The sequence below is a fragment of the Peromyscus californicus genome, unplaced genomic scaffold, assembly GCF_007827085.1.
Source record: "Peromyscus californicus insignis strain IS unplaced genomic scaffold, ASM782708v3 Scaffold_6__1_contigs__length_162567912, whole genome shotgun sequence".
NCBI classification, from domain to species: domain Eukaryota; kingdom Metazoa; phylum Chordata; class Mammalia; order Rodentia; family Cricetidae; genus Peromyscus; species Peromyscus californicus.
Window position 1 is genome coordinate 139,591,856 of NW_026294584.1, and position 23,777 is coordinate 139,615,632.

Sequence of the window (23,777 nt, forward strand, 5' to 3'; positions counted from 1 at the left end):
ACTAGCAGATGTCGTGAATAGTTTAGAATTCTTGGTGGTAGGTGGTGACTAGAGTCCTTCTGTGTCTGTTTCAGGGTTTTCTGGAGTTTGTGTGGATGAGGATGGGAACGAGAAGAGGGTAAGTCGTTTCCTGTTGACTTGGAAGGAAAGGTCAGAAATACATATGGGGAGCGCTTGTTCTTATTGACTAATTTTACACTGAGTGGTCTTAGCCTCATTCTCCTGTTTGCTATTAGCCTGTTTTGGGGGTCCCTCTGTAAATCTTGTGTTATGTCTCCCATCTTATGTAGAGCCTCCTTAATGCAAGGCCATTGTCCAACCCTAGCCCATCCCCAGAGGCAGGCAGTGACATGGTGGGTAGACTTAGATTTGGTGTGCCTCATCCTGGTCCTTTCTCAAATCTGTTTTCTCCTTTTGCAGCCTGGGGATGTCTGGACCTTGCCAGATCAGTGCCACACAGTGACCTGCTTGCCGAATGGCCAGACTCTGCTGCAGAGTCATAGGGTCAACTGTGATCATGGACCCAGGCCTTCATGTTCCAACAGCCAGTCTCCTGTGCGAGTGGAGGAGACCTGTGGCTGCCGTTGGACCTGCCCTTGTGAGTCCTTCGTTTCCCTCGTTAGGATTGTGTAGAGGAGCGGGCTTTTAACTTGCTGTGTAGACAGCCAGCGTGGAAGAGGCCAGGTGGAAGTACTCCTGCCTCATGACACGCATGTGCTGTTGTGCCTTGTACTCCTTCCCTCCCTGGAATCTGGGTATGTTTTCACAGAGCCTCAGAGATCCACACAGATGTGTTTTCACAGACCCCACAGGAAGAATTGCTTCTCTGAGGTTCGAGTTCAACTTGGCCATTTCAAGTCAACCCTTCAGAATATACACCACTAGGATGTCAGAAGTATAGCCATGTGCGTCAGGCACCCCCAGAGCCCTTCTCCCGAGTCACACCTACATTCATACGGGGCTGCATGCAGCTGTATACTGTCAGGCGGTCTGGTATAAGAGCTGGACACAGGTCCATCCTCTGTAAGCCTGTGGTGAATACTCATCTGGGAGGGGCAGCTCTCAACCTCACTGTTGGCCTCTGTGATGATCTGTTCTCAGCAGTGGAAGCAGACATAATTGTAGGGTGCCATCAGAACTGTGTTTCACATCTCACTCTGCCTTCAGAACATATTTAAGGGATACATTTCCCTTCTGGTTTTGATGAAAATGGTCCCAGAGTTCATGCTATTTCTGGTTATCCATAAAGAATTCTATGGTCACTTCGGTCATCAGACAGTCTCAGTTGGTCACTAGGTGGCTGTGCAGTAATTAAAACTTTGAACTTGATTAGAGTTTAAGTATCTACCCAGACACAGTTTCTACTGCCTGCCTTTGGGAAAAGGAGTGTGGACAGCTTCTCTCATAGCTGGGAGCACGGAGAAAGGATGAATGGGCTCAGAAGGCCACACGGGGCTGTGTAAGCTCTCTTGAGGCTTTCCTGAAGTCCAGCCCTGGGCTTCTGTTCCCAGGCCTGGCTAGCTGCTACTTCTCCATGCAAAGCTTCTGATGCCTTTGTATTCAGTCAGTCTTGACTCACTCTCTTCCAGAGTCCTTTCCCTATTTGACAGAAGTTCTCTTAGAAAGGATCACTTTGAACGCAACCCCCAGCCATCCCATCCTTCCTAGCTCCTATCCAGTCCCCAAGATTAGTTCGGCCCTTATCCTACCACTGGGATAGAGCAAGTGATTCTTCTCAAACGTCAGCAAGCATCTCCCTTGCTGTCTGGCCACTTGTGGCCAGAAGATCCATCAGGCAAGAATCAGACACTGGTCCTGAATTCCCTGTGACCGAAAGGGACACAAACCTAGCTTCTGCCTCCTGAGAGTCCTGCTCACTGGGCGTGGCCCTCCCATTTGTCCCTCTTAGGGGATGTACAGCCAAGGAGTGATCTTGTCGGGGTGGTCTCAGTCCAGCATTCAATACCTCTTCCTCTTCTACCTGTGAGTGAAAGGTATCAAGAGATGACACTAGATTGGGAGTATTAAATCCTTTAAAACCGAAAGCTCTTTTTGAATTTAGAAGTCTCTCTTAAACTAATTTTATTGGTGTATGTTCATTGTACCTAGTGATAAAATTCATAAAGACCGCAGAAGTGTGCCTCTGTCCCCCAGCTCTGCACCCACTGATGACTGCTGGTTTGTTTTTCTGTCCTGTTTGCCAGGACAGTCGGGAGGGATTCCTCTCATCCCCACCATATACGTCAGAATTTTATTGAAAGAGAACTTCCCCACCTCTGTACTTAATTAATTAATCAAATTAGTGGGTGCTGATGTACCCATGTCATGGATTCTTACCTTTCTCTACGTCGTATAACCGGTTGACGAGAGTCAGGTGTTTTCTTGCTTCATTGGTTCCAGATGTCGTTCTTGGGCAACTGTTAGATTTGATTTGAGTCCTTTTGGCATGTTTCATCCTTTGCTTTTTCAGACAGCAAAGAGCTTGGATCCCGTTGTCCATGACGTGCTTCCCTAATTCTAGAACACACCTGCTATCACTCCAGAGTCTGTATGAAAGACAAGCCCGCCAGCCCAGCCTTTGCCGACCTGCCTTTCTGTACTGAGTCTCAGAGTGAGATTCCATTTTCCAAAGTTATTTACATTCATCGTCTCCCCTTGCCCTTTAGTGGCTGTGCTGTTTATTAGTTTTGTTTTTATTGCATTTATTAAATAGAGTGATTGTTCCTATTGATGGATTTTATGGTGTCATTCCCACACATGCCTGAATGGGGATTTGGAGTTATGCACCTCTCCCTTTTTTTCCTCATGTAATCAAACAATGTTGCTCAGGGGTTTTGTGGCTTTGTACATTGTTTTCAAGAATTCTGCAGATACTTTCTGTTTTGTTTTGTTTTTTCACTCTGTGAACTATTTGATACCTTTACCTGATGCCTGGGGAGTTACTCTTTATCTTTAGAGTTCAATGGTTTTGCCACTACCTCCCCTCCCCCCAGGTTCACTCAGGGTCAACCGATCTGGGTGAAAATTTCCAGACATTTGTCACTTGCTGTTAATGTCCAGATTTGGTTCTTCCTTGAGTTCCAGAACCTTCTCATGAGTCAGACTCAGTCTTTAAGCGTCAGTTCTTTCCTGATCCCTCTGGAAGGACTCCGTCCCCCACTGTCTTGACTCCCTCTCCCTTGCCTCCGTCATACACTCCTCTCCACTCTCCTGCTGACGTCTTGCTCTTTCCAGGGTTTCTCATTCCGTTTTTCTTTTTGGTCTGTTCTCCCCTGGGCCCTTCAGTTTTGACTTGATTTTTAGCTGTTTCTTTTATCTTTCTTTCTCCTGAGCCCAATCAACTTTTTCGAAAACCTGTTCCCAATCTGTGTATTTCTTGCATTTCCTGTTTATTTGTTTTAGTTTGTGTGTGTAATCTCACATGCTGTGGCACACATGTGGAAGTCAGAACTTAGGCAACTTAGGTGTCAGTGTCTCCTCCCATCCCGGAGGCTGTGGGGATGGAACTCAGGTCATCAGTGTTGGCATCAAGAGCCACCTGTCTGGCCTTGTTTCTTTTCTTAGTTCTTAAAGTTCCTATTCAAGGTAGTTATCATCTTTGTGTAAATTTTTGAGTATATTTAAATTACTGTATATCATTCATGTCATATGGTTTTCTTCCGTGACATTTTTGGGGTAGAGTCTCCACTGAGTGAGGAGTGCTGATTCTTACTTCCTGAGTTTTAAAGTCATTCTTACAGACTCCTGTCACTCCCTTCAATGTGTGGATCAGCTTTTTTTTTTTTCCCTCCACATTCAATGAAACCAGTTGGGAAAGTCATTTATTAGTGATGTGTGCAGATTTCATGTCTTCTGGTGTTTCAGCCCTCCTTAAAATGTCTTTCCAGGGCCCCAGTTTCCTTCTTTGTTATTTTTTAAGTGTTGCTTCTCAATGGCCAAGTACCTTCCCATTTCCTTCCCCTGATTTTGGTGCTGGGAACCTGGGGCCTCACACGCACTAGGCAAGCACAGTGCTGTTGAGCTCTGTCTCTATCTCCCAGAGTCTTTTCAGTCTTTACATTTGTTTGTTGACTTTGATAATGAGTATCCATCATTCTTTGACCCCCAGACTGCCGTTTTCATGTAGTACTTGGTCTTAGATACTTCTCTGCTAGGTAGAGTGACCATGAGATAATAGAATATGAAGAAAAGGAGAGAGGTGTGATGAAATGGATTCTAGAATACGTTTAGGAGTGGTATGTTTTAAAAAATATTTTGTAGCTCTGTGATAACATTTATTATGTAAGTCTCAGATTCTCATTCTTTAGTTGGGTGACTTTAACTTTTCCTGTGTCTTGAACATTGGAGTTTATTAATATATGTGGCTTATTACAAATGGTAGTGGGGGCTGGAGAGATGGTTCAGTGGTTAAAAGCACTTGGTGTTCTTCCAGAGGGCCCAGGTTCGATTCCCCAGCCCCTACATGGCAGCTTGAAACTGTCTATAACTCTAGCTCCGGATGATCTGATGTGTTCTTCAGGCCTCCACAGACAAAATACATGCAGGCAAAATACTGATACATGCCTAAACAATGAAAGAAAGGAAGGAAGGAAGGAAGAAAGGAAGAAAGAAAGGAAGGAAGAAAGAGAAAATAAAGAGGAGGGATCAGAGAGGGGAGGAGGGAGAGAGGAGGGAGGGAGAGAGAGAGAGAAACCTAGTCAGAAAACAGGATAAGGTTTACAAATCCATTTACCAAACATGAACATGCATGTCATATACTATTAGGCTGGCATTTAGTCTAGATTGCCACAAGTTTTTGTGACAATCCCCAAAGGTAGTGATTGCAGTCCCATTATACAAGAGGGATAGGAGAGGGTCGCTTAAGTCCAGTATCTAACAGGGTCTTACCCAAGCAAGTGGCAAAACACAATTCAGTTCTGAGCTTCTTTGGCTCCAACTTACTGTGTCACAGTTGGTCTGAAGGTGGACAGAGCCATTCTGGTTGACAGTCTTTGTCTTGTGATTTAATAATACATTGTCATTGGTAATCGGGGCTGTTCCCTTGACATGTCACTTTTTTCTTTCTTTCTTGGTTTTGTTGAGACAGGGTTTCTCTGTATAGTTTTGGTGCCTGTCCTGGATCTTGCTTTGTAGACCAAGCTGGCCTGGAACTCACAGAGATCTGCCTGCCTCTGCCTCCTGAGTGTTGGGATTAAAGGTGTGTGCCACTGCCGCCCGGTGACATGTCACTATTTACAGCTGAACTAATAAGGATTATGTTATTCAGTTTTCCCACCACTATGACCAAACACCCGATACTACAAAGTTAAAAAAAGGCAAAGTTCATTTTCACTCACAGTTCTGGGGTTTTTGTCTGTGGTCACCTGACTCCCTTATTTTGGGACTGTGGTGAGGTACCACATTCTGGCAGGGGCATGTGGCAGGAGGAGGATGCTCACCTCAGGGCTAGGAGAGAGGACGGGGCTGCTGTGCAATGTTCCTTCAAGGCACATCCTCAATAACCTAGCTCCCGTCTACTCAGCTACACCCCTTAAAGCAGTGTCACCAGCCGGCAGCCAATCCTTTGGGGGACACTTACCTAAACACCAACAGCGCTCACTAGCAGCATGAGTCCCAGCAAGACAGTGGCAGGGAGGATGGCTCAAGGACTCGGGAAGTTCAAGTGAAAGCCATGGAGGCTCATCAGCTCCGAGAAATGGTGCGATTGCCCTGCCGGTCACATGCTGTGTAGACAGTCACGTGCTGTGTAGACAGTCACATGCCTTGGGAGCTGCTCAGCTCCCAGAAATGGTGCAGCTGCCCTGCCGGTCATAGGCAGTGTTGATAATTGCCCACAAAAGTGGTGGTGCCCCAGGCCTGGTTATGAGTAAGGGGCATTGGTGGGGTCTCATTGAGTTTTCCTCTCATTTCTTGGTTTTTGTTCATTCACGTCTATAAATGAGTCATGATTTGTGTGAAAAACTCATCTCCAATTTCATTTAGGTCCAAGACTTGCTTTCAGATCAACAGCACTGACTGTTCAAAGTGGGAATCCGCTCCCCACCCCCGGTCCCCCAATCATCTTATGTGGATGCCCAATGATTAGCATTCACATATGTTTTAGTGGGAGCCTTGAGAATTTGCTGATTATATGTGAATGTGGGTCCCTGAGTGAGCTCTGAGACCCAATTGTTTTGGCCTAGGAAATACTTCTCTTATGTAATCTCTTGTGGGATGAGTCACTATAGCCACTGGTACCGTTAGCTGAAGGGACATGTGTCTTCAGGTGAATTTTCTTTTCAGTGAGGTCATGAATAGCTTGCTCAGCGCCTCATGCTTTCAACATGACATTACACCCTTGGAACTTCCCTTTGTTCCCTGGGTCAGGCTCCCCTGGAGAGCGGCTGGTTCACTGTGTTTGTGTGCAGCACATTGCTGCAGGCATGCATAGCCACACTGCTGCAGGCACACATGGCCACACTGCTGCAGGCATGCATGAGGAGGCTGGAGAGTGTCCATCTACCGTCTGCTTTCCCCATTCAGGTGTGTGCACGGGCAGTTCCACTCGGCACATCATCACCTTTGATGGGCAGAACTTCAAGCTGACTGGCAACTGCTCCTACGTCCTCTTTCAAAACAAGGAGCAGGACTTGGAAGTGGTTCTCCACAATGGGGCCTGCAGCCCCAGGGCAATGCAAGCCTGCATGAAGTCCATTGAGGTGAAGCATGCTGGCCTCTCTGTGGAGCTGCACAGTGACATGGAGGTGAGGAGAGTTTGCTGTGGGATCCATGGCAGGGCAGAGCAGAGCTTCAGGAAAACCGTATGGAGCTGGTTTTAACTGCCGCCGCCGCCTGGGAGTCAGCCTTCCCCTGACTAGCAGGGCACTTCCTCCTTCAGAGGGTTCCTTGCCATCTCCCCAGTCTTGGCATGATTTCATGTTGCTCTGGGTCCAGATTTGGGAGAGCAGATCAGTTTTAGATAGCAAGTTATGAATTTAGTCCCGGTTTCTGGCATTGATAAGGAGCTGGGTTGGCACCAGGACCATGGACGCACTAGGCGTTATGAGCCCAGTGCCCAAGGCCTGGGGACTTTCCAAACGGAAATATTTAGTGCTTACATCAGGGCCTTTGAAAATATTTAGGGCCTTGACAAAAACGTATGGCTTCAAAATTTAGAGAGGAGACTGCCAAACGGCCATAAATAAATGTTTGATTAAATGCTCACAAAAGGTTCTAGTACGCCAACTTCTTCACTTGTTCATTTAGAAGTCATAAATATTTCATGGTGTGAAAACAACTTGTAGACTAGATTTTCTCACTTGGTAAGAATTCCTGAGTATGAGCACTAATTGCTGAGAAATCAGAGTTAGTCATATATCAAACGAGGAGTCATAGCCAAAGAAATCTTAAAATCAGAGTGATAAAAAAAACCCTTCCAAAATTTTTCCAGCAAAGTGACATTCGCTGCAGCATGTGAGTACATTTTAATATGTTTGATGTGCTATTTGGTGGGGCCTCAGAAGGAAGGCACGCATGCTCACGTGTGGGATTGGAAGCCACCCTGGCAGGTACTTCCTTCTGAAGACACTGTCCCAGTAGCTGGTGTAATGGCGGCTTCCCTGGCTTATTGGAAAGGATTCATCCTTCTATACTGAGGTCTGCAGATCAGATTCCCTGAAGCCTTGGGATTTCTAGTTCAGGTGCACGCTACCTGCACAGCATTAGAGCGGTCTGTGCTGCCGAGCTCTACAAAGCCCCTTGGTTTTGAAAGGGCTGCTGACAAACATCAGGTGTGGGCAACTCTGTCGCCATCAGGTGAGTGTGAGGAATGTACAGGGACCCTCAGTAGCTTCAGCAAGAAGCAAGAGCGAAGCTCTCAGACTTCTGACGCACGAGAACTGTTGGTGAACTTTTCCTTGTTTGAGCAGATGACAGTGAATGGGAGATTGGTCCCTGCCCCTTACGTGGGTGGAAACATGGAAGTCAGCATCTACGGCGCTATCATGTATGAAGTCAGGTTCAATCATCTTGGCCACATCCTCACATTCACTCCACAAAACAATGAGTTCCAACTACAGCTGAGCCCCAAGACCTTTGCTTCGAAGATGTATGGTCTCTGTGGTAAGGAGGTCTTAGCTCTGCTCTTCTTCTGCATTATAAACCCCACTGTGCTTCCTGTATGTATGTGGGGCGTGGGGGTTGGTGCTTATATTACTCAATCCTGTGTCAAGCATCCAGTAGCAAGGGTCAGACCATCCTTGAGGGTGGAGAATGGCCAAGTCTTTGGCACTGCTGTCTTTTTTTTGTTACTCTAGGAATCTGTGATGAGAATGGGGCCAACGACTTCATGCTGCGGGATGGCACGGTCACCACAGACTGGAAAAGGCTTATCCAGGAATGGACCGTGCAGCAGCCAGGGCACACATGCCAGCCTGTTCCCGAGGAGCAGTGTCCTGTCTCTGACAGCTCCCACTGCCAGGTCCTGCTCTCAGCACTGTTTGCCGAATGCCACAAGGTCCTTGCTCCAGCCACGTTCCATGGCATCTGCCAGCAAGACAGTTGCCACCAGGAGCGAGTGTGTGAGGTGATTGCTTCTTATGCCCACCTCTGTCGGACCAATGGGGTCTGTGTCGACTGGAGGACAACCGATTTCTGTGGTGAGTCCCCATATGTGCTCCCCAAACCTTGGAAACAAATCAAGTATGGGATTGTTCACACTCTCTGGTCTTCAGATTTTCATCTGCCTAATGAAGATCAAAATCCCCGTATTTCCTATTAGGATTCCAGTTAGGATCAAACAAGACCGTAGATATAGAAGCCCTTTGAATGCAGAATTTTTATGTAGATAAGAGTGTCTTTCTGTAATGCAAATAGTTGTGAATTTGGTGTTTTAGACACAGGTAGACATCAGTTAAGTATTGCATGCCCAGTAACCTAGAGTTTGAAATTCTACCAATGGGGAGCGAATGCCCCCTGGACAGGGTTTTGAAGTGGGAGTGGTGTTTTTGCCTTTTGACTCCTCAGAACTGCTAATTTCCAAATAGGAATGCTAACGTAGACCTCACCCTGTCAAGGCCAGCCTTCCTGATTGGACCTGCTCTTTGCTTATCATTTGAAATGCACAGAACACCAATGTGAATCAGGTGTGGATTCTGTCCCCACAGGATGCTGGAGTGACAGCACCACCGACATCCTAGTCTACGGCAAATAGAGTCGTTGACTTTTTGTACATGTTGGTGTCTGAGTCTGTTGTCACAGAGTTCTCAGCCTCTGTGACTGGGAGCTGAGGACTTGGGCATCTCATCTAGTGATTGGCTGTTCTCTTAGTCTTTCTGCATCTCAGGTTTGGCAGAGTAGAGAAAAAGAGCCGAACTACCTACCCCTGCCCCTCAACCAGTTTTCAGTTCTTGGGTTTTGTACTAGGCTTTTCCTTTTGGGCCACCAATCAGCTCCCAAATTGTGACATGGGACTTCTTATTAGTTATGAATGCTCAGCCTTATCTTAGCTCATATTTTAATTTTTTCTCTTTATCTACATTTTGCCTTGGGGCTTTTTAACCTTCTTTCTGTTTATCTTCCTGCTGTCTCTATGTCTGTCTGTCTGTCTGGCCCCGGGTTTGTCCTTCTCTTTCTCCTCACTCTCCTTCTCTTCTCTCATTCTTTTTGAGCTTAGATTTCTCCTCCTTTTATTTTCTTTGCCTGCCAGCCCCGCCTATCCCACTCTGCCTAGCTATTGGCTGTTCAGCTTTTTATTAGACCAATCAGGTGCCTTAGGCAGGCAAGTTGAAATAGCAACACATCTTTTCATAATTAAACAAATGTAGCAACAACAAATGTAACACATCTTTACATCATCAAACAGATGCAGCATAAATGAATGTAACACACTCTTACACAGTTAAAGTAATATTCTGCATCATAAACAAATATAACACATCTTTATATAGTTAACATTCCACAACAGGGTTTTTGTCCATGTGGATGGTATTGCTTCTACTCTACCTGCCTGCAGACCATCAGGCAAATGCTGCATTTTGCATTATGGAGAGCACCTTCTGTATTTACTTGCTTTGTGTGTGTCCTCACTGTTTATTGTACACACAGAGAAAACCCCAGTGCTACATGTATGAATATGGCCATGCGAGGGAGTTTGCCCAGTCAGGTTATAATGTGAGAAGGGAGTTCCTGGTAGCTTCTCTCCTAGGCCCATCCTCATCACTATGGACTCTTTATTTAAGAGGATTTTTAAAGTCTCAGATATGTTTGTATTCCAAAGAAAGAATGCAAGAGCTTTCACATGATTGGTTGGGGTTATACTTGGCTGCAAGCAGCAGATAAGTAAGGAATTCCTGTCATTTAGATGATCAGAGAGAGGTGGCATCACTGATGCTGGCCATGGTCATCTTCCCCAAGGTTTAAGATGCAGCTCTATGTATGAAGTGCAGGGTCCATTCGGTACTACAGGAAGGAGGCACAGTTGTCTTTCTAAAATAAAATAGATTCCCGGAGCCCACCGATAGGATACTTCCTCCCTCTTCTAGTTAACTGGTCAGAACTTAGTCATGTGACTGCACTTAATCACAAAGGAGGTCTTGCATTCTGAGTGGTTGTTTGCTGAAGCAAGAATTCTAGTATAGCAGAAGATGAAGAGAATGGACACTGGGGGAGACCGGTCATGTCTACTCCAGCAAGTTAGTCAGATGCTTGGCCATCTTGAGTCAGCTAGGCTTCTTTTGCTTCTGGCTGGTGTAGGCCGTTGGGAATGACCTCATTCTCTGTCTGCAGCTATGTCGTGCCCACTGTCCCTGGTATATAACCACTGTGAGCGTGGCTGCCCTCGGCGCTGTGATGGGAACACTAGCTTCTGCGGGGACCACCCCTCAGAAGGCTGCTTCTGTCCCCAACACCAAGTCATGCTGGAAGGCAGCTGTGTCCCCGAGGAGGCGTGCACTCAGTGTGTCGGGGAGGATGGAGTCCGACACCAGGTAGGAGCCTGGCATCTCCATCTCCGTGGGTTGACCCCTTCCAATTCCCATAGCAGGGTTGACTCTTATGGAATCATGGAGGGATAGGAAGGCAGTATGAACAACAGCTTTGGATTCTGGCAGATCTGAGTTTAGCTCTTGGGTCTCTCATGGATTAGCTGTGGGATCAAACACCAAAGTGTTAGCATATCATTAATATTATTTTTTATCCATGCATGTAGAGTGATATAGGAACTCGGGAGGGAAGGAGAAAATAACATGGGATGATGTCTGGCAATTTTCAGACACAGTATATACTTTGTTCTTTAAATTAAAATTTTCAGATATACTCCATGTTCTTTAAAGATATGTTTATTTTCCTCCAGAGCATTTGTAACCACCCATGGCCAAGTGAGTTTAAAGGGCACAGATAAACAGTTCATGACCTTTCTTCACTGTGAGATTGCTTTTAATGGACTAATGTACATTGCAAATGTTTCAGAAGGTTTTTGCTTCTTTAACATATTTGATTATGAAGCATGTGAGTATGTGTATGCGTGTGTGTGTGTGTGTGTGTGTGTGTGTGTGTGTGTGTGTGTGTGTGTAAGTGTAAAGCATCCTTTGAGCCCAGGCTCTACCAGAAGATGCTAGTTTAGCCCACATTGCTTTTAAATACAGAAAGTCCTCAAGGAACCCAGCTCAGTCAACTTTCCTGTGGACCCAGCTTGTAGAGATGAGTTTGATATTGCACTCAGAATTCGAAACTCAGTGTAACTCCAAAGACCTACCGTTTCTGTTATCCAGAAGCACATTTACTGCATTGTTCCTGGGATGATTTGCTTGGAAATCATTGAGTTGCCAATTCTTTTAATGTCTAGGCACTCATGAGCACACTCCCAAAGGGTATTTATTAAACTCTTCCGTTGGTCTTGATGGAAGATGGTAGACCATGATGGTAGTCTTCTCTCTTCCAAGTTGATAGCATCTATATTTACAAGATCAGGTGCATAGTGGCCCTGTCCTTCATCATGGTCAGTGACATCACCAAGCATGGTAGATGTACGAGCCTATTTGGCTCTAAGTGAAGGGGAATGTGCTCTCAAGATCTAATATATCCACCCTCACTGTCTTCGTTAGGGTTTCTATTCCTGTGAAGAGACACCATGACAGTAACTCTTACAAAGGAAAACATTTAATTGGGGTGGATTACATTTTTAGAGTTTTAGTCTGTTATTGTCATGATGCGACATGGTGGCATACAGGCAGACATGGTGCTAGAGAAGTAGCCGAGTGTCTGTCCTACATACTGTGTTGCAGGCAACAGGAAGTGGTCTGAGATGCTGGGCATGGCTTGAGCATATATGAGACCTCAAAGCACACCTCCACAGTGACACACACTTCCTCCAACAAGGCAACACCTACTCCATCAAAGCCACACCTCCTAATGGTGCCACCTCCCTTTGGGAGCCATTTTCTTTCAAACCACCACACTCACCAAGGAGAACCATTTCCCCTTAATGCCCCAAGTGGGGTGGCTTACCCCTGTATTTAGTCACAGCTAGTGGAGCTTGTGGTAAAGCTAGCCAACCAAAGATAATGAAGAAAATAGTCACAGTAGCTCCGTTGTTTTGTCCATGATGTTGTAAGCCAGGAAGTAGATCAGTTTTGATTTTCTCTAAATCCCTGTGGGGTCATTATCACATGTCATATTTAATGGATGAGAAATCCAGGGTTCATATGATGGGATTGCTGTTGACAGCACCTGGTCATCCTGTGCTGTCCCAGCCCCGCACGGACCTCAGGAGGAGCTGCTAGCTAAGTTCTGCACTGCCTGGGCACTGATGGGAACATGCGTGTCTGACAGCGCTGGTGACTGTCTTGAACTTCATCCCAGTGAACCCCTTTTTTTTCTCACTGTGCATAGGTGAGTAGGGAAGAAACCCAGGCATACTCTTCCACCATATTTCAAATTGCCAAACTAATTAAGTCCTTGGACATAAGATTCCCCAAGTGAGTTGGCAAAACCTCACATTTCTCTTCCTGATCCTCAGGGCTCCTGGGCTCCTGCGGGGCTGCAAGGATGCAAAGCATTTGCATATGGCGTTAACACCAGTGGCCATTCCAAACTGTGGGAAGCACAAAGTGCTTCCTCTCGGAAGGCAGAAATGGTCTTGCCCTCTTCCTTGGCCTCCCATGGTGAGAAGTAAGCTCTCTAGCTGAGTGTTCCTGCTCCATGAGTGTCAGATGTCCGCAGGTCCCAAAGGCAGGAAACGTGTGACTTTTATTGTAATGTCTTGGTGTGCTCAGCCCTCTCTTCCCCCACTTCTCTCTGACCCTTTCTCCTTCTCTCTGTTTTCCTCACTTTCAGCACAACAAATTGGAATAGGCATAGGAATTGCATTAAGGGATCTGTCCAAATAGCGCATGGTTTTGGGCATAAGAGCAGTTTTATATTTGAAAAAAAAAAATCAAGTATAGAATTAATCAAAAGCCCTGACGAGAACACAGCCGGTTTTAGTTATTCAGAAAATAGAGTTTAAATGGGAGAAAACAAGTGCTTATCCAGCCACCTGTGTTCCCAGCATCCGCTTTAAAGCAGAGAAAGAATGAAAATCTAATATGAAGAACATTTCCACTAAATGAATTTTTAGACTGAAACAGAAAGCCCAGAAAACCTTCCTTCAGGGAAATAACCAGGGCTTAAATCTGCTATACCCCGGGAAAAGGAAAAATATTTACCAGTTTCCATAGCTCTTGTTTGTTTTACAAAATGCGCCGTGGAGATGTGAACGTTTGTAGTAGGATCAGATGGGGTCTGGAGTCCCGCACAGGCTGCTGGCCTCTCACAAAAGCCACTGCTCAGAGTCCCACCTCAGCTCAGGGGGACATGCATCCTTTACCCAGGAGCCTGTGACCCAGCACTTCCTTTCTCCCCAGGCTCTGAAGCTCCAGCTCAGCCTAGGGGCTACATTCCTTTGGCACCTCCCACTGAATCTTCCAGCTACTGGTGGGAGGTGACTGATGACATGCCAGTCTTTTGACTGGCCTTGAGCACTTCAGTTTTCCTACCCCATACTCTCTGCAGGCTGTTCTTTTGGCCCCTTTATTTGATCCTGAAATCCAGCTATTCTTACACCTGTTCTCTGCCTTGATCTGGAATCTGGATGACCACTCAGCCTGCAGACAGCTTGGGCCTGTGTAGTAGTGCCCCCTGCTGGCCTAGTTGCTGCAGTCAGGCCTGTGGCGTTTCCAAGGGCTGAACTTACTTTTTCAGGGGCAGTTGATTCTGTGTCCTGCCTTGGGTGTGTTTGGCTAAAGCTTTCCAGGAAGATGGGAAGTCCCAGAGGAATAAGCTGAACACCCATTTTGGGGTATCTTCCCAATGATGGGTTCCAGACCACCAGCCCCATCAAGTCTACATGTGCCTCAGTGGGAGGGAGGTTAACTGCCCTAATTTGTCAGCCCCACTTTCTGATACTGGAAAGGTCTTTAGATATCTGAGGTCCACATTTAGAGAGAGAAAGAACAAGAGAAAACCGAAACACCCTCCTTCCCAGTGGTCATTCTGAGCTTCCTGCCCCAGAAGGGAGCCAGGGCCCTGTGCACCTTCCCAGGGACTCCAAGCCTTGGTCTGGAATAGCCTCTGCAACAGCCATGGTTTTTTGTTTGTTTGTTTGTTTGTTTGTTTACATTTCTCTTCCTCCATCTCCTCCTCCTTTCTCTTTTTCTTCCTCCTCCCTTCTCCCAACCCTCATTTATTCCTTGATACGGGCTCTTATAGTTAGCCCAGGCTGGCCTCAAACACCAGATCCCACTGTCCGTCTCCCCAGTGCTGGGATTACAGGTGCACACACCCCAGCCCTGTTCTGCTCTTCTGTGGTTTTCTGCTTCCAGTCTCCCTCCCCTCCATCCTGTTTACAGTCAGCGGCTTGTCTGTCCAACATGGTTCTTTCTGAGACAGGGTCCCGTTACAAGCAGCGTGAACTCAAGCAGATAGGCAAGGCTGCCACGAGGCCTTTGGCCCACCTGCCTCATCGGGACATCCTGGCCCTCAAGAGGGCCAGCCAAACCATAGACTGGAGTACTGACTCCCATGACGCCGAGGCTCAGACTGCAGTGTCCTGTACCCCTGCTTAGCCTTGTTTCTGCCTCAGTTCCTAGAGACCTGGGTCCCAGAACATCAGCCCTGTCAGATCTGTGTGTGTCTCAGTGGGAGGACGGCCAACTGCACTGCACAGCCATGCCCTACAGCCAGAGGTAAGCGAGTCTGATGCCTGATGCCCCTACAGGAAGAAGGGCTCCATGGGCCACCCTGTCATACACATGATGGACCACTTCAAATAAAGGCCACATGGAGGTGTTTTTCTCGATGAGACCACATTTCTGCTTGCTGAGATCAGGGGTCCCTTTTGACATCTGGAGTAGATGCACTGGTCCCCCTCCCCCGCCCCCATCCTCCCACCCAATGCTTTCATCAGACTCAGAGTCCCCTGGAGGCAAATCCTGAGCATGCTGCAAGACCCATTATGAAGACTCATTCTGTCCAGCATCCTATCCTGGTCCCATGGTCCAAATCCTGGGAGAGTCCCGTGCTGGGGTCTGTGCTGGCTTTCTGTGAGTGAGAGCTTTTGTAGTCTAGACCGTAGTTGATTTTTTCCTGAATTTTGTGGCTATCCTTCTCCTCCAGCTCCCACATGTGGCCCGTGTGAAGTGGCTCGCCTCAAGGAGAGTGCAAACCAGTGCTGCCCAGAGTATGAATGTGGTACGTGTCCACCCAGCCAGTTCCTCCAGGTGCAGACCCCAGCCCAGCCCCAAGGGGGTCAGACCGTAGACACCCCCAAATGCCCTGTTCTTAGTCACAAGGTGTGTGAGAGGAGGTGGGAAAGGGCTGGTGGGACTGAAAGAAAAAACTTCTTACAAAGTAGCTTTAAATGTGAGCCATAAGAGCAAGGATAGCATGGGGGACGATTGCTGGAGCCACAGAGATTTGCTGAGGAAAATGCCAAACTACCAGGAGACGTTTCCACTAAGAGTTTGAGGACGCTTGCTCTGGGGAAGGCCACACGCAGGCCTTCAGCAAGTGGCTGTGTGTAAGATGGGGGAAGGAGGGGGGGCGATGGTGGTGGTGGATGACAGTGTCATTCAGGGAGTTTAGAGATGGGAGAGTGGCTGTATGACAGGGTGCTAATGGCACTCATGTCTGTCCCATCAGATGTGTTTATTAATTCATTCTCCCAGGGAGAGGACATAGACCAAGGGAAGGCATAAGGACCTAGAAAAGAGGCCAAGATTCTGGGAAGTCGATTTATTCTGATGACATTTATCAGCTAGTAACACAAATCTTATAGGGGCTTCAATCTGGTTTGAGAACAATATTATCAAATAGATCTCCGAATGTTAGTGGTAGAGAAAACTAGGGGTTCATTTAGGTCCAGTCACCCAGTTATAGACAAATTTAAGTTTCTGTAATGTCCTAGGGACTGACTGTACTTTCATTAGTTCATGAAATCCTTGGGCTAACCTGGTAGGCTAGAGTTTCCACTATACAGAAGGGAGACTGAGGTCTGGAGGATTCAGTCTTAACTGAAAGGCTGCAAGTCTTTGCAAATGATAATAATTGTCCATGTGAAGGTAACATGACATCTGTCATTATCTATCTATCTGCCTGTCTGCCTGTCTATCTATCTATCTATCTATCTATCTATCTATCTATCTATCTATCTATCTATCTATCTACCTATCTATCATCTGTCTTCCATCTATAATCTTTCTGTGTATCTAAGCATCTACTCACCTGGCTGCCTACTTTCTGTCTCCCATCTACCTACCCCTCCCCACATTCATCCATCCATCCATCCATCCATCCATCCATCCATCCAGTGTCTCACCCCCTTCTCTTTTTAAATCTCCATCTCCACCTGCCTCTATTGGCCATCACCATCCCCCAAAGCTGTAGAAATCCACAGGGGAGGGTATACAGATGTCACTGACAAGCAATAAGAGAGTAACCTCACCAAAATCTGCATGCACCCTCCCTTTCTTGAACCTCAGTGTGTGACCTGGTCAATTGCAACTTGCCTCCGGTGCCTCCATGTGAAGGAGGGCTTCAGCCAACCCTGACCAACCCTGGAGAATGCAGGCCCATCTTCACCTGTGGTAAGACTGCCGTGGGAGAGGAGTGGCTGTGGGGTCATTCTCTCTGGGCCTTGGAAAGTCATCTTTTGTTTAGGGGACCAAGATTGTTTAGTTTTCTCTTTTAGCTAGTTGAACCTAGGTTTGGGGTACATTTGGAAAAAAGGGTTAAGGTCATACTTATTTGAGTCTTCTGACAGCCCTGGCTGTATCAGCTGCAGATGTCCCAGTGTGGACACAGCTGCAGCCATATCATTTTGGGGGCACATTAAGACACAGATAGGGGTGCTGGAGAGGTAGCTCAGTGGTTAAGAGCACTGACTGCTCTTCCAGAGGACCTGGGTTTGATTTCCAGTATCCACATGGCTCACAATTGTTAACTGCAGTCCAGGGGATCTGATACTCTTTCCTAGCTTCCGAAGGCACCAGGCATGCATGTGTTGCACAGATATACATGTAGACAAAACATCAATACACTTAAATAAATTTCAGACAAACAAATAAACACAAAGCAGATGACAGGGCTCAGCCAGTTAGACTTCAAACCCAATAGTTACTTGCTTCCCTCGTCCTCTCTGCCACTGAATGGAAGGCATGTGGCCTTGCTTATCTTCAACACTGAACCTTATTTTCAAACTTAACAGGGCGTTTTTCTCTGTAGGTTTATGTATTTAACCATAAAACATATTTTTTTTTGGCTCAGAGGTGGGCTAAAATTAGTCACAAGAGACATGGAATTCTGTATTTAGTTACCAAGGGTCCCTTTCAATCTAGGGGTGTTCTTGGATGCCTACTTTGGAATCTCACTTGAGTTCCTTGATGCAGGCTTTGAGGGTGGAGGGGCACATAATAAGGAAGTTGGAATTAGGTGCAGGGTGCAAGAACAGGCTTGAACATTTATAAAACAGCATTGTGGTTGTGACAGTGTTGCTGGCAACCTTTCATTTGTGCATTGTTGGAGATGGTAAGCCTGGAGGGTGATGTTTGAGGCACTGAGGTGGGATAGGATCCTGTTAGCTGCCAGCATATGTAAGTGTCTACAGCCATGATTTGCCTCGGTCCCACTGGGTTTTAGGGATTCTGTGTCTGCTATCTCTCAGTCAGTAGTTGGGAGGATCTTGCCCTGTCAACATGTTCTTAGGGGTGATAGTGCAGGGATTGGGTTTCCTCCCCGTTCTCCATAAGGATCCCCAGCCTTGCATTTCTCATTAACGCTGCATTCAGAAGACTGGCCATTGTTTGGTGTGTATGTGCATGTCTGACTCAATAGCCTGGTTCTAAGGTCTCCGAAAACCCTGCCACAGTTCAGTACATAGGAGCTCTAGCAGAGGATGGTGCTCAGTGTGGTAGGACTGAGGTTGTCACCTGTGTTCACCCCAGCCTGCAGGAAAGAAGAGTGCAGAAGAGTGTCCCCGCCCTCCTGTCCCCCCCATCGGACACCCACCCTTAGAAAGACCCAGTGCTGCGATGAGTATGAATGTGCTTGTAGCTGTGTCAACTCCACAGTGAGCTGCCCACTTGGGTACCTGGCCTCGGCCACCACCAACGACTGTGGCTGCAGCACAACCACCTGTCTCCCCGACAAGGTAGGCACTGCCCAGCTCTGGCTGCGATGATGGCTCACTCATTGTTCCTCAAAGAAGATTTGAACTTCCCAGCCCTCCTCCTCCATGAGCCAAGGGTGAGCAGTCAGTATTCCGTCTCGGTCATATGGAGATTTCATTAACTCAGGAGGTGTTGACAATGAATCTACTACATCATGGCTTAGATGCTGAGGTTGCAGTCAGTGGATGGCTTTCACAAGGCTAGCCAAAGAGATACTGTGGTTGCAAGGATTAGAGAGTAGTTAATAGTTTACTCATATCTTCATTGCTTTCAGTCCATCCATGCATCCATCCATGCATCCACCCATGCATCCATCCATGCATGCATCCATGCATCCACCCATGCATCCATCCATGCATGCATCCATGCATCCATCCATGCATCCATCCATGCATCCACCCATGCATCCATCCATGCATCCATCCATCCACCCTCCCATACACACAAACACACACACTCAAACTACTCAATGTTTTAACAGGCTGGTGTTACATTTGGTGCTATGGGGACCATGTAGCATGCAGCCCCTACTCCTGATCTTGTTAGCATGTATTGCCTTAGTCTGTAAATCTGAATTGGTAAGATACGAAGAGCAGTCTAAAAGAGGAGAGATCCACCATGCTGACTTGGTGTGTGTGGGGGCATATGGTTTCTCACTGCCTAAGCCCCTTCTACTATGGATGTCACTAACGATTTAACGGTCCCAAATGAGTTCATTCTCAGAAATCTGTGTCGCCAGGTTTGTGTCCACCGAGGCACCATCTACCCTGTGGGCCAGTTCTGGGAGGAGGGCTGTGACACATGCACCTGCACCGACATGGAGGATACTGTCGTGGGCCTGCGTGTCGCCCAGTGCTCTCAGAAGCCCTGTGAACACAGCTGTCAGCCAGTAAGTGGGGCGCAAGGGCCGGGTGCTGCATGGAGCCATCGGGTAGGGAAGAGAGGAAGGGATGTGGGGGTGGGGGAGGGAGCGAGGGAAGGAAGATTATTTGTGTATCTATCCACCTATCTATCTATCCTGAAAGAGACAGGGAGGTAGGGAGGGATGTAGATAGATAGATGATAGATAGAATATAGCATAGACCTTTCAAGGGGTTTCCTCTAGGAAACTAGGCCATGTTTCCCATTACCAGCATTTCCGCTCTCCCATCATGACCCACCCAACTTTGAGATTTCTTCTTTTCCCCCTGAGTTTATGTCATCCAGCTCATCTTGGGAGTGGGTCCAATGTTGCCCTTTTAAAAATGGTTGCTGCCTTTTAAGCCATGGCTGTCCAGCAGCGGTGAGGCTGCAAGGGCCATAACTGGAGGGAGTTCGGTTCCCTCAGGCCCCGACTCTTGCAAGGCCGCAGGGAACTTACTAAACCTCTGTCCCTCCAAAGAACTCAAGATTCAAAGGTGAAGGTGGAATTCTGCTCTTCAGAGAGGCTGAAGAGCAAGTAGCTCCCCTCCTCTCCTTGCTTGCGTCCTCCAAAAAGCCCTCCTGCTTCCCCTCGTGTCCTTGTGACAGTTTTTTTTTTTCAGTATGCGGTGTATATGCCACCCTTTTATGTGACTGGCTGGGCCGTAGGTCCCTTTACAGCATTATCACAAGCATGAGACTAACGCACTATGCTGTTATGTTAGGATGCTAGCGGACAGGAATTTTTTAGCTCCACTACAATCCATTTGTTTGTTTGTTTTCTGAGACCTGTGTCACTGTATAGCTCAGTCTGGCCTCAAGCTTGTGATCTTCCTGTCTCAGCCTTATGAGTCCTGAGATTACAGGCATGTACCAGAGTGCCTGTTTCCATTATAATATTGTGTCATCCATGTGGCCTGTTGTTGGTTGATATGTCAGTATGGTACAGATAATGTTTTACTCACTCTCATGACATTTCTCAGGAGGAAGAAGAGTGAAGGGTGCTCTTTACACTTGTCAATAGGAAAATGAAGGGTCAGCATAGAAAGTGGAGTTGGCCACAGCTCCTCAACTCACCAAAACCGGCGAAGTTTGGGTGACTTAGGGCCCACAGCCCATTCTGTTAGGCAGTACAACTGAAACCCCAAATGTCATGGTTTGAATATGAAATATAGACTCCTGTGTTGAATGCTTGGTTTCCAGGTGGTAGGACCACTTGGGTGGTAGCAGAAATTTCAGGAGGTAGGGCCTTCCTGAAGAATTGGGGGTGTGTCTTTGAGGTTTGACCCTGGTTCTCATCCCTGTTTGCTCCCTGCTTCCTGTTCTGCCATGAGAAACTTTGGTCACAACTACACAGAAGTAACTAATACCCGCAGTGGTGCACGGGCCGGTATGATTCTGGGAAGAAGGACGGGGTCTTCAGCATATGGCCCTCAGATAGCCTCAGCATGGGGACATGGGATCAGAACTCTATGTCTTCCATCTGCATGTCAGCCATGGTAAACATGGTTCGAGGATTGTCCTGCTAAGGACATTAGGATTTTACTTTCCAGTGGCGAAAGTCTGCAGGTTGGGTGGATATTATACTTTGGAAGTCAGTGAAAGCAGGATGGAAAGGGGAGTACATTGAAGGGTCTGAGACGAATCTTTTGACAAAACATCTCGATACACATGGAAGTTGGAGAGTTTGGTGGGATAATGGGAAAGGAGAGGAAGAAAATGTTGGTTTTGTTTTGCTTTCCTGAGATTGTTGGGAGGGTGATTTTAAAAAGAAGAATTCTATGGCATGGCTGGGGCATCTGGGCATGAGAAGCTGGTGGGTCTCTGGGATCAAGGTAGCTGGGAATCATTTGTAATATTGACAGTGTGAGGTGCGTCAAAGGACTGAAGGAGCGCAGCCATCCAGATGACTCAGCACTTTGAGAGAGGCTTCAGAGAGGTATACCAGATGCTTGAAGGTGTTGGCTAATCCTCAGCTTTCCCTGGGGTCTCTGCTTCTTTCATGGCGGTTGGCGTGTCCTGCTTTACAGTGGAGGGTGTGTGGAGTATATTATCCTAATTTGTCAGTTCTGCCATGGCACCTTGCACCTCATCTATGCACAATAAATGAGTCTCAGTTGATAAAAGGCTGGGGACAGCTTGCTGCGCACTGCTGTGACGCGGGTAGGGATGTCAATAAGTCCCAGGGAGATGGTGTGAACTTGAGCTAAGTCTCTGGGGTGGTTGCATACCCCCAGGGAAGGCCGTGTTGGTACCTCTTCAGAGCTGACCCTGCTCCTGAGTGTGCCTGGGGAACCATGCATACTTGGCATCCATGCTATCTGGATCAGCCAGCTATTCCTTCCTTCTTAAGGACATAGCCTCAAGGTAAAGCTTTGTCCTGGGTTCTTCGCCCTTAGCTCCTGACTCAGCCACACTGTCATTATCATTTTCTACAAACACTGTTCACAGGAGGGTTTTATTTTAAGTTTTTTTTTAAGTTTTTTTTTTAGTTTTTATTTTATGTGTATGGTATATGTGTGTGTACCACATGCATGCCTGTGACCACAAAAGGCAGAAGAGGGCATTGGATCCCCTCTAACCAAAGTTACACGTGGTTGGGAGCTACCATGTGTGTGCTGAGAACCAAACCTAAGTCCTCTTAACCACTGAGTCATTCCCCTAGCCTCTTAATCTAAGTACTTCAGACTTGGCCATGTTAGAGAAGCTTCCAGAGGCAAGATGGACTGACAGACTCCCAGCATGCTGGCCTCCCCTGTGAGCTTCTCTGGGGAAGGTCAGTCTCTGTCATTTGCTCACTTTATTTTTTTTTTGTAATAGATGCTATAATATTTAAACTACTAGCTAAATGTCAAGGATGCTTACCTCTGCAAATTAGTGTGTTAGCTTTCTATCGCTGTGACAAAGTACTTGAGAATATCAACTTAGAGGAAAGATTAATTTTGGCGCATGGCTTCAATTTCAGGCTGACTATCACGGTGGGGGATGTATTATGGAGCAAAGACACTCGTCACATGGTGGTCAGAAAAGGGGACAGATAGAGGGAGGGTGCAGAGGCAGGCAGGGGTCCAAAACTGTCCTTCCAGGGCACACCCTCAATTATCCAATTTGCTTCTGTTAGGCTCTGTCTCCAGAATTTTCTGCGAACTCACAGCAGTACCACAGGCAGGGAACAACATATGGTAATTTAGGGGACATTTAAGAGCCAAAGCATTACACACGGTGAGAAGTGCTAGACTCATGATACTCATTTGTGAGGGTCATCACTGCAAAGCAAAGACTGGATCCCAGGCATCCTGAGAATGCTTTGCAGTCAACAAGCTGCCCTAGGTTTGGCCATGGCAGAGGTCAGATTCATCAGGTGTTTCTAACTGAATGCTGAACTGTCTTTAATATTCATGAGGATTAGATATTGGTCTCAACATGGAATGTTCTGGGAGGGGGCGTTGATCTCTTTAGCCCACAAAGACCTAGCTTAGTGACTCAGGCCTGGTGTTTCTTCATCGCTTCTTGGTGTGATCCTGAGGCAGGTGGACAGCAGAAATGAAGAAGATATCCAGCCCATGTGTCTCGGTTAGCCCCAGGGCTCAGTAAACATGAAGCTCAGGTTAGATCACCTGTTTTGCAGCTGCTGGTTTGGCCTACACTCTGTGTTTTTGTTTTTCAGGGCTTCTCTTACATACTCCATGAAGGCGAGTGCTGTGGAAGGTGCCTGCCCTCTGCTTGCAAGGTCATGGCTGGCTCACTGCAGGGAGATTCCCACTCTTCCTGGAAGAGTGTAAGTCTGGGCCCTGGGGGAGGGGGAAGAGGAAGGTGTTGACTTTCAACCTGAGAGTCCATTTTGCCGTCCATCAATGCTGACCTGGTTTTCCTTTCCCTGTTCTTTGCTTTCCCTACAGGGAGCTTATCTGGCTGTTGGTACTGTTGGAATCCCAGCTGGGATCCCTTTACCCCTTAGGAACTAGTTAAGGTTGTCTCAGACTTCCCATTTTGTGGATTTGAGGAGAAGCCTAGTGGCCTCCCTGAGAGAGCTATAAACTCCCAGGGACTTATGGTCTCCCGTTCATGGTGACTCTGAGATCATGCAGTCCCTCAGTGGTTGGTTGAGGGGGATGGCCTCGTCATCTTGTAGAGTTGGTGGTCCATCAGGCTACACAGGCTACAAACACCATTCTGTACTGCGATGCCCGGGCCTTG

At 47.1% G+C, this 23,777-nt stretch overlaps 1 protein-coding gene across 1 annotated transcript in view; it reads left to right on the forward strand.

Annotated features, from left to right (window-relative positions):
• Nucleotides 1-23,777, forward strand: part of Vwf (von Willebrand factor) — a 136,716-nt gene that overhangs the window by 96,653 nt on the left and 16,286 nt on the right. Inside the window, exons 33-44 of the mRNA XM_052720566.1 lie at nucleotides 75-118; nucleotides 421-598; nucleotides 6,523-6,743; nucleotides 7,908-8,100; nucleotides 8,295-8,636; nucleotides 10,765-10,964; nucleotides 15,098-15,200; nucleotides 15,631-15,705; nucleotides 16,995-17,099; nucleotides 18,456-18,661; nucleotides 19,420-19,569; nucleotides 23,248-23,358. Coding sequence (XP_052576526.1) covers nucleotides 75-118; nucleotides 421-598; nucleotides 6,523-6,743; nucleotides 7,908-8,100; nucleotides 8,295-8,636; nucleotides 10,765-10,964; nucleotides 15,098-15,200; nucleotides 15,631-15,705; nucleotides 16,995-17,099; nucleotides 18,456-18,661; nucleotides 19,420-19,569; nucleotides 23,248-23,358 — 1,928 coding nt within the window. The remainder of the gene's footprint in view (nucleotides 1-74; nucleotides 119-420; nucleotides 599-6,522; nucleotides 6,744-7,907; nucleotides 8,101-8,294; nucleotides 8,637-10,764; nucleotides 10,965-15,097; nucleotides 15,201-15,630; nucleotides 15,706-16,994; nucleotides 17,100-18,455; nucleotides 18,662-19,419; nucleotides 19,570-23,247; nucleotides 23,359-23,777) is intronic.